This window comes from Heliangelus exortis, chromosome 17, assembly GCF_036169615.1.
Source record: "Heliangelus exortis chromosome 17, bHelExo1.hap1, whole genome shotgun sequence".
NCBI classification, from domain to species: Eukaryota; Metazoa; Chordata; class Aves; order Apodiformes; family Trochilidae; genus Heliangelus; species Heliangelus exortis.
The window spans coordinates 2,362,185-2,372,616 of NC_092438.1; the positions used below are offsets into that span (position 1 = coordinate 2,362,185).

Sequence of the window (10,432 nt, forward strand, 5' to 3'; positions counted from 1 at the left end):
AAGCATTTACTGTCACAGCACCCAGCAGCTGTCCCCACCAGCACCTCAACCCTGCTGTCCCTGGCACCCTAAATTACTCTGTGTTCATTCAGGTCTAGGCTTTCGCCCCTCTGGCTGCCAGGAATTGGGTTTAAAGAAAACAGAGCAAGTGAATGTGTGCAGAAAGCACTGGTTTGTAAAGCAGCATTAACATTTGGGGACGGCTCTAAAGAAAACATACATTCAGTTATGGATAATGCAGTTATACACAAACCCACGGAGCAGTCAGCTGCATTTGCTCAAAGGGAGGTGGGGAATCTTGCAAAGAATTTGGGAGCTTCCTTCTGCCAGTTAGAATTTTTCCTGAGGTAATATTTTTTTCCATTAAAATCCTTCATCCTTCCCCGTGGAAATCTGATCTTTCATTCCAAGGTTAGCAAGATTAAGGCTGAAAAGGATTTTCAGAGGAAGAATTACCTTTTTCTTTTTTTTTTTTTTCTTTTTTTTTTTTTTTTTTTTCTCCTGTATTTGTACAGCATCTGTAATGAAGCGGTGCTGATTTAGAAGAAGGATTCCTCAGTGTTACCATAGGACAAATAATTAATAATCACAGGAATCATCATTAACAGAGTTGTATTTCTCCATCATTTTGAAAAGATGCTGCCCAGCCTGCAAAGGGCAGGAGGAAGGAAAAGATCTCGTGCCAGACTCTCACCTGTGTGTTATTCATCCACAACAGCAAATTTGGGTTTGTTGCTGGGATCTTCGAATATTTGACCAGAAATAACACACTGGAATATCTTTCCCTTTCCACCTGGTTTTGGTTTCTGTGTGTCCATGTTTTCTGAGACTAAAAGAGGTGTCCATCCCTGTGAGGTGTGATTACTCTCCTCTTCAGGTCTTAAGCTGCCAGCACCACAATGTGCAGCTTCAAGATAAAAACTCAGAGCAAACCCCTGGTTAATTTTTTTTTACGCTCTTGAATACTAAAAAAAAAAAAAAAAACAAAAAACCAAAAAAACCCACAAACCCCACAACCCTGCAACATTAAAAAGTAAATTTAATTTTTAGTAAGATTTATGTTATTTAGCAGAAATTCCCCAGCAGGCCAAATGTAAAGATTTTCATGGAGCCTTCACTGCCTTTGGCTCACACTGAAGTCAAAGCTTTCTAGAACTGAACATCCTTTTCCTCTGATACCTGCTGCCATGCTGAAGCCTAGAAAAAGGCTCAGGAACCCCATACACTCCTCATCTCCTGCATTTCAAGCTGGAGAGAGGTCAGTGGAGTCCTGCCCAGTGCAGGTGTGCAGAGTTTCTTGGATCAACACCAGGTAACAGGGGCTCCTGGGTTGGAACTGAGCTGCTAGGGGACACATGGTCCTCCACAGTTTGTCACATAGCTGCCAAACTACTCCTGTCCAGAAAAAGAAGGGATGCCAGAGGCTGAGCACTTCATTATCACTGTAAAAATTAATATTAAACTAATATTTAAACCTCTCTCCTTCCCCCCTGTTCTCAGCAGGCTGCAGCAGCTGTGCAAGGGGTGCACGTTTGCATCTGCTCACAGTGATGGGAAGTCCCCAGATCTTCATAATCCACAGAAACACAGGCTTTGGATGAGGCTGTGCATTAAAAGCTTGAAGGGAGCACAGAGTGACTTTTATGACAGCACACAGGTATTTCCCACTCCTTCTGGACAGGTGAAAAGAAGGATTTCAAGTGCACAGCTAAGGCACGGTGGTGGGAGCTGGGGAAATGCCAAGTGGAAATACCCAAAGAGTTATTTAAAATTTGCAAAATGATTCTGTCCCTTTTATTCCTGAATCGTTCAGAGCAGCAAAGCTCATTTCATCTGAACAGAAGACAAATTTCAGACCTAAACTAATCTGCAAGCAGCTGAGCAACATAAATTCAGAGTGAAAGTTGGGTGAGCAGACACTGGTTGTGTGATGGAGCCTTCCCAAGCACACAGAGGATTGGACCCATCACTAAAGTTCATCCTGAAAGCAAAGCTTTTCAGCTCTGCTGCTGATTTGTTAGCTGAAATGAGTTGAAAGTTACCACTGGTTATTCAGGTTTTGTTGGTTTGTTTATTTTTTTTTTTGTTGTTGTTGTTGTTGCTGTTTGCTGTTTTTTTGTTTGGTTTGGGTTTTTTCCAGATATCAGGAGCTTTCCTGGCCAGGCCTGAGCATTATTTCACAGCAATCTTTGAGCTGCCACCAAAGGGCTGTATCCTCTGAGCATTAATCCTGCAGATGTCAGAGCTTACTTTAACACGACGTGTAGGTTCTTCTTATCTGATCAGGGGTTGTTTTTTCTCCCCCTCTAAGCCTCTTTCTATTTGCTCTTTGAAATTCCCATGTAAAAACTGCTGGCAGTTCAAAGGTAGCCAATTTTTTTTTTTTTTTTTTGAAAAATGATAACTTCACCACTTGATCAGATTAAGGGATAAAAAGCCCACCTCTGGGCTGGGCCTCCACCCAGCCAGGGCAGGGAGCAGGACATGTGCCTGATGCAGAACATCTCCTCTCATGTGCAGGGGTTCCCAGGTGCCCTCCGTGCTCTGAAAGTGCCTCCCCTTTCTTCTCCTGAAGGTGACATTTCTCCTCCTTGTCACCAATAAGGTTGTTCTGAAGGCAACACACACACAGTTATTTCTCCATGACAAGCAGGCACAGCAGAGAAGAACTGGGATGGGACATCAAGTCACCTCCATCCCATAGGGATTTTGAGGGTTCCCAGGTGACAAATGGCAAAGTGATGGAGCCAAGCACATAGAACAGAACTCCTCTACAGTGTCTAATCCCCAGCAGTGACCAGGAACTTTACTAGAGACTGTGTCAGACTTCAAAGAAAAGAAGGATTATTGCCAGGCAGCTGCTGGACCTCTGTACTACCAAACCCTCTCTGTACATGCCCAGCTTGGGTCCATTTTTTAAGGCTCCACTGGGCAATGGAAATCTCAGTTCTTACCTTCCAGAGCTGCACCCTTTTCCTGGAAATCTGAACATCAGGGTCACCCTGCAGCTGGCTGGGTAAAGACAAAAGTCTTTGGCCAGGTCTAGGTGATTGTGGGATTACTGAGAGACCTGCCCTGGGCTCCATCATTTGCCCATCCCTGTGCAAACAGCACTTGGTACTCACTCACACAAAATTTGAATAAACGACCCTGTAAAAGTAATGATGACCCTAGAACCAACTGGTTGTCCCAGTATAACCTCATCCCATTTCATGGATGAATCAGCTTCTCAGGAAACTGGAGCTGCTGGAGTTTCATATCAGCTTCCTGCAGCCCAGCTCAGATCAGTCTGGGGGAGCCTGGGCAGCACTGCTCCCCTCTCCAGTTCAGCTGAGAACTGACACTCAGAGACATGAAATGCTTTGTGCAAAGTCACCAAAACAGACACCAAGCAGGACCCCGGGTTCCAAGCATTACCTCTTCCTCATGCCCATCTCTGGAGGAAGGGGAAGTAATTACAAGTTGTCCTCCTCCTTCTACCTGCATTGGACAAAGAGGAATTCAAGTGTGTGGGTTGGGAAATGCAATTCCCTGCCTCAGGCAGAGCTAGGGAGCCCTGAAAAGCAGCAGCTTGCAGGAGGGGGGGGGGAAGAAAACCAATGTCTCTAATGCCTGCTGTCCTTGGGGCCTTCTTCTGAAGGAATTTGATGGGTAGTTGAAGGCAGGGATCAGAAAATAAGAGCTCTTGTTTCTATTCCTACCTCCTGTTCCAAAGTGCTGAGTGTCCCACAGATCCCTTTCCAGCCTCGGTCACAGAATAAGGTTGAAATCTTCCCAGGAAGGTATCCTGCTTGGAAAAGATGGCCTAAAAATGGGGATAATTTCTCTGACTCAGCCATCTTTACAACACAATTTTCCCCGACTCGCAGGATTTCAGTGGGGTCAACTTAATAAAGACCTGTGAGACAGTAATTAGAGAAATGTGTGTTAATGATATGCCACAAAAACAGTTTTGTGAAGAGTCCAGGAGCAGCACAAAGCCACCGGGGAGGAGCCCAGGGAAAGGGAAACTCTTCCACAGTCTCATTAAACTTTGGATTGTGCCTCGGAAAATAAGTTCAATTCACCCTCGCTTGCAAGTTTAACTTTTATGGTGCACCTTGAGCCTTAAAGACAATATTTGGAGAAACACTTTGTAAAATTAGATTTAAAAAAAACCCTTGCCTAAAGGCAACTCACTTGGTGACTCGGCAAAGTGAAAGCTTAAATCTTGAAAAATTACTAAGAAGGAAATAAAAGGACTGTAAAATAAAAACCAGTCCTGTTTTGCACTGGAAGACACTCATTTTCACACCCATTCAGGCACATTTAAATTCAACGTGTGCACTTAATTTCAGTGTTATAGATTGCAATAATTAAACAAAATGCACTCAAACCTCCCACGTTCCTGTTACTTTTAAAATGCTGCCACGCTTGAAGCACTCGCAAAAATTCTACTTTTTTCCCCTGTAAATTTTGTATTTTACTCTTTTTTTTTTTTTTTTTTTTTTCCAAGGGGTAGCAGGGCTGAGAAGGGGGAGCAGAGGCTAAAAGTGGAATTTGGGGAGTTGCTTTTTTTTTTTTCCAGTCGCAATTAGAAGGCTGGATTCCTCGGATAATTAGAATCAAATGCTCCAAATAAATGCTTCAAAACTCGGGCTCGCTTGGAGAGGGGCAGCGCTCTGAACGGAGCAGGGAGAGCTTTTAAAAAAGAGTTGTGGTGGGTTTGGGGTTTTTTTAGTTTGTTTGGTTTTGGGTTTTGTTTTTTGGTTGGGTTGTGTTTTGTTTTTTGGTTTTTTCTTTTTCTTTTTTTCTTTCTTTTTTTTCTTTTTTTTTTTTTTACAGAAGGGCCCGAGGCTCGCAGCCCCGCACCCGGAGCTGACGAGGGAGATTTTACAGCCAAACTCAACCACAACACCCCCTCTCCAGACCCAAAAGCTCACCCCGAGGTACCGCATCCTCCTCTGGTCTCTGCAAAGCCGCCGGTGTCGGGCGGGAGGCGGCCAGGGCAGCCCCAGCTCTGCCCGACCACGGAGCGTCCCCGGTGTTGCGGGACCGAGCCTGGAGGTGGGGGAGAGGAGAGGGAAGACGGAGAGAAGGGAGGCGGAGAGGCTCGTTTAGGTTGTTTTCAGGAATTTCCCACTTTCCTCTCCCTGTTGGAGAAAAGATGCGCTCGGGATGCGCACGGCGGCTGCGGGGACACACGGGCAGCTCCTGCCCCGCTTGCAACCGGGAGCCACGGGTGGTTCTGTCACATACTGAGTTCCCCCGAAATTCCATCCGCAGAATAAAAATAAATTAAAAAAAGAATTAAAAAAGTAACCTGCTATCCGGAGGGCACCAACCGCCCGGTGCGCCCCGCCGGACCGGAGTCCCAGGAAGGGGCTGCTGCTGCCGCCTCATCCCGCTGCCACCGATCCCACTTCCACACCACAGCGGTCCCGTTCCGCGGGGCTTGCAAAGTGCTCAGCAACCCGCAACTGAACCCCGCAGCCCCGGTACCCGGCACCGAGCTCCGCAGCCCCCCGCCATCGCTTCCCCCCGTCCCCCCTCCCCAGAGGAGAATCCCCGCCGCACACCGGGGGATATAAACCACATCCCCGGCAGCACCGCGGTGCAGTGAAGCCCCAGGACAATTTACAGCGATAAAAAGAGGGAGGCGAACTCCACGCATCCCCCCAACAGAGAGCCCGGGCCGTGTCCAACCACCCCCGGGGCTGCGGGACCCCGCGGTAGCGGCAGCGGGGCCCGGCGGAGGAAGGGCAGGAGCGCGGCTCCTCCTCCTTTGCAAATAATGCATCCCGGGCAGCCAATGGGAAGCGGCTCCGGGGGCGGGGCCTCTTTCCCTCCCCTTAAAGTCACTTGTTGCCAGGGGCCGCGTTTCGCACTGGACGTGGAGCGCAGCGGCAGGCGCGGAGGGGGCGCCGGGACGGGACAACACGGCAGCAGGACTGGTTTTGCTTGATTTCTATTTTTTCAGCTGATTTTTGCTTATTTGTACCGTTTTTTTGTTGGTTTTTTTTTTTTTTTTTTTTTTTTTTTTTGTTTTGTTTTTTTGTCTGCTTGTTTTGGTTTTTGTCTTGTTTTTAAATATTTTTTTTTTTCTTTTCTTCTTCTTTTTTTTTTTTTTTTTTTTTTTTTTCGGGTGTCCCGCGGAGGGCTGCACGGTCCCTGCCGCTCCGCCCGGGCACATCCTTGCCCTCGGAGCGGCTCCCTCCCTTCACCCTTTTCCCCTCCACCCACCCACGACCACCACCACCACCAATGCTCAACATGACCGAGGAGCACGACAAAGCCCTGGAGGCTCCGTGCAGCCCCGCGGGCACCACCAGCTCCATGTCCCACGTGGACTCGGACTCCGATTCGCCTCTTTCCCCCGCCGGTTCCGAGGGTCTGGGCTGCGCCCCCGCCCCTGCTCCGCGCCCTCCCGGTACCGCTCCGCTGGGCGCTAAGGTGGACGCGGCCGAGGTGGACGAGCGGTTCCCCGCCTGCATCCGCGATGCCGTCTCGCAGGTGCTGAAGGGCTACGACTGGAGCTTGGTGCCCATGCCCGTCCGGGGCAACGGATCGCTGAAAGCCAAGCCTCACGTCAAGCGGCCCATGAACGCCTTCATGGTGTGGGCGCAGGCTGCCCGCAGGAAACTGGCCGACCAATACCCTCATCTTCACAACGCCGAACTCAGCAAGACCCTGGGCAAACTCTGGCGGTGAGTCCCGGGACGCGCATCCCTCTCCGTGGGGTACCGCTTCGCGCATCTCTTTCCGCGGGGCACCGCGCCCCTCCCGCGCTGCACGGACGGGACCCCCCGTGGGATGCCCGGAGAGGCGACGGGTCTCGGCCTCGGGGTGCACGGCTGGGTTCTCCCCTCTTCCATCGCTTTTCAAAAATATCTTTCGCCCTCCGCCCCCCTCAGCTTCCCCTTTCCGTTAAATTTTGATTTTTTTGCCTGGCTGAGCCCGCGGGGGGATTCTTGAAGCGCGGGGATTCCTCAGTTTCAAACTGAAGGGCAGAAATCCCCCGGAGCGTGTGGGCTCGCTGCAAAAGGACACTCCCGTCCCTGCTCCCAAAAGTTTCCACGCAGGGGCACGGGTACCCACTGCCCACGGCTCCAGCCCCGCGCTGTGGCACCCGTGGATTTTCCCTTCTCCATCACCGAGATGTGCAGCCCGGGCCCTTTCCTCTCCCGACCGGGCTTTCCCATGTCTGAGCTTTTCTTAAAAAAACTGTTTCTTTTCCAGCCTGTTTACTTCTAAAAGTTTTTTCTGCTTTTCCCCGGGCTTGCTTACTTGCTGCTTAACAAGCTGTAAGACGGACCAAGCCGATTTTTAGCAGTCATTTTAATCCACTTTCCAGTTTCCCTTCTTATCTGCGTGCTTTCCTGCTCAGTGCTGCCCACCGATGCAAACTTTTTTTTTTTTTTTTTTTTTCGCTGGGCAGCATCTGAGTACTCTCGGCTTTCCAAGGCTCTGCCACGAGACACGTTTTCTCGCGTGGTTAAAATTTGGTTGTGTCTGGTTGCACCAAACCTGCATCTCGGGCCAGCGATGCTCCCGCTGCGGTTTGAGACTCTCCAAGAGTTTGCAGAGAGGTTCAGGGGGGTGGTGGTGGAGGGAAGAGTTTAGAAAGAAATAATTCCAAGCCTGTTGCCTTCGTGGTTTCTTTGTAAGCACCAAACAAAGCTGAAATTGGGCAGCCCTGTTTGCTGAGGCAAGGGGGTGGCATTTGTAGGGCAAATATAGGAATAATATTTGAGGAAGGTATTTAAGACAGGGTGTGGGGGGTTTGTTTAGTTCGGTTGTCACTAATTTTTAGTTGTTGGTGTCTTCTGTGCCTCTGGAATTAGTGTTTTAGTACATTTTTGCAGCATGACTTTGGTTTTGGTTTTTTTTTTTGCCATGGCGAATTAATTTTGTTACTACTTTCTGGTTGCTCAAATCAGCGTATGGGGAGTGGGGCTGTGAGTCTGACAATAAGCTGAAAACTCCTAAGGAAAAGATACTAATTTTGGATATTTTTTTTTTCCTTCCATATTAAAAAAAAAAATAAATCTATAAATGTGAAATCCAGCTTGTTAAGCGAAAATGAGAAACGTCCCTTTGTGGAAGAAGCTGAGCGGCTCAGGGTCCAGCACAAAAAGGATCACCCGGATTATAAATACCAGCCACGGAGGAGGAAAAGTGTTAAAGCTGGGCAAAGTGACTCCGACTCTGGAGCTGAGCTCAGCCACCACGCAGGGACACAGATCTACAAAGCAGACAGCGGGCTGGGTGGCATGGCTGAGTCCCACCATCACGGCGATCACACAGGTAAAGGCCCCTCAAAAAAAGTACCTGTAGATCCTAGGAGCTTGGGTTTGGGATAAGAACCCTCTGGTGGGTGTGGGCTCAATGTGTCCATGGGAGTGGGAGCATCCAAAAGCAGGAGTTGGTATCCCAAGAGCTGTGGTTTTGCACCTAAATCATGAAGGCAACCATGGTTTTCTTGGAGAGCTGATAGGAAATCTCCATAGGAAATCTCCAAAGCACAGGGAACCTGGTTTACTAGCTGGCCCAGGAGAGGGGAAAATTAATTGCGAGCTAATAAGGGTTAATAACCCTCTCACCATGGGAAGGGCTCCTGGGGGAGCGGGTCCTGGCGACACGGCTTCCTCCCGAAGCTCCCCGCTTCTCCTCGCCGCTGCAAATTGGCACGGGGCGAGTGTTGACAGATTCCAGGAGGATTGCGAATGTCCTGCAGCTTCAGACACGTCTGTGCTCTCTCCCAGCCTGGCTGGGGATCCAGGATGGCTCCTCGAGCCTCCAGGAGAGCCCGGTGGGCTTCAGGCTGCCCACCAAGAGGCTAAGCGGCTCCTTCTGAACCCAGCCCCTGGTTCTGTTCCCCAGGTGAGGGGGTGTTCGTGGTGTCCTGCCGTGTCCCAGAGTGACCTTAATGGTCACAGTGTGCTCCCCGGCTTCTCCTCCCTGCAGTGAACCAACACCCGTGTAGTGGTTTACCCCAGCTGAGGACGCGGTCCCCGGTGTCCCCACAAAGGGATTTCAGCCACCTCCAACGTGGGGTTGTAGATTTAAACCCCTCTTCCCCTCCCGCAATTAGAGGAGGGAGAAAGATCCGGGTTTAATCACCCTCGAAGGAGCTGTGTGTTCGATGGCTGCTCTTGCTAAACCTTTACTTGTCCCTTTTGTCCCTAGGCCAGACCCACGGGCCACCCACCCCCCCCACCACCCCCAAAACCGACCTCCACCACAGCAGCAAGCAGGAGCTGAAGCACGAGGGCCGCCGCCTCGTGGAGAGCGGCCGCCAGAACATCGACTTCAGCAACGTGGACATCTCGGAGCTGAGCAGCGAGGTCATCAACAACATGGAGACCTTCGACGTCCACGAGTTCGACCAGTACCTGCCTCTCAACGGCCACGCCGCCATGCCGGCCGACCACGGGCCCAACGCCGCCGCTTCCTACGGCGCCTCCTACTCCCACTCGGCCGCGGGCGCCGGCGGCACCAACCAGGTCTGGACTCACAAAAACCCGGCCTCGGCCTCGCCTTCGTCCGCCGATTCGGCCCAGCAAAGGCCGCACATCAAAACGGAGCAGCTGAGCCCCAGCCACTACAGCGATCAGTCCCACGGCTCCCCCGCGCACTCCGACTACGGCTCCTACAGCGCCCAGGCCTGCGCCACCACCGCCTCCACCGCCACGGCCGCCGCCTCCTTCTCCAGCTCCCAATGTGACTACACGGACCTCCAGAGCTCCAACTACTACAACCCTTACCCCGGTTACCCTTCCAGCATTTACCAATATCCCTATTTCCACTCTTCCCGCCGGCCCTACGCGACGCCCATCCTCAACGGCTTGTCCATCCCGCCGGCCCACAGCCCCACCGCCAACTGGGAGCAGCCGGTCTACACAACCCTGACAAGGCCTTAAAGGATGGTTGGAGCCCCCGAGGGCTTCCCCGACGTATGCACTAATGAAGGAATGAAGAAGACGAAGAGCGGGGAGCGCCGCCATCGTTTCCGAAGTGCCTCCTGAGCCACTGGGAACTCTCGCGACTTGACTGGGTGTCCCCTCGCTTCAAAACTCTCCTACAGGACAGAGCTCTATTTTTCTTTAATTAATCCCATTAAAAAAAAAAAGAACAAAAAAAAAAAGGAAAAAAAAAATTTAAAAGAATTTAAAACAAAAAAAAAAAAAAGGAGAAAAAATAAGAATGGAAAAAAAAAAAAAAAAAAAAGGACCGGTGATTCCTTTTTGAATAAATGAAGGACAAAACCCATTCGACTCCTCTGTGAGGACTGAACTGAATTTACTCGACACGGAAGTTTGAGAAGTGCAAAAGTGGAGCAGGGAGGTGGAAATGGGGGAGGGGGGGTGTTGGAAGAAAAAAACAAAAAGCTGTTTGAGACATTAAGGGTCTATTGCAATGTGAGGAACGGACCAACCTTGAGGGCAAGAAC

General features: G+C 50.3%; 1 protein-coding gene and 1 long non-coding RNA gene across 3 annotated transcripts; one reads left to right on the forward strand and one right to left on the reverse strand.

The window, feature by feature from the left end:
• Positions 1–467: 467 nt before the first annotated feature.
• LOC139804114 (uncharacterized) lies at positions 468–5,485 on the reverse strand. Of its 2 annotated transcripts, XR_011729275.1 has the most exons (4): positions 5,303–5,485; positions 4,923–5,040; positions 2,443–3,787; positions 468–518 (listed from the first exon to the last, which is right to left on the reverse strand). It is a non-coding gene; the product is annotated as an uncharacterized lncRNA (long non-coding RNA). The 2 variants fall into 2 exon arrangements; XR_011729274.1 differs by lacking the exon at positions 468–518 and having other exon boundaries at positions 2,081–3,787.
• Positions 5,486–6,090: 605 nt separating this feature from the next.
• On the forward strand, positions 6,091–10,145 carry SOX8 (SRY-box transcription factor 8). Its single transcript, XM_071760735.1, has 3 exons — positions 6,091–6,686; positions 8,048–8,286; positions 9,169–10,145. Exons 1-3 carry the CDS (start codon positions 6,244–6,246, stop codon positions 9,900–9,902), a joined length of 1,416 nt encoding a protein of 471 aa, XP_071616836.1. The 5' UTR covers positions 6,091–6,243; the 3' UTR covers positions 9,903–10,145.
• The last annotated feature ends 287 nt before the right edge of the window (positions 10,146–10,432 follow it).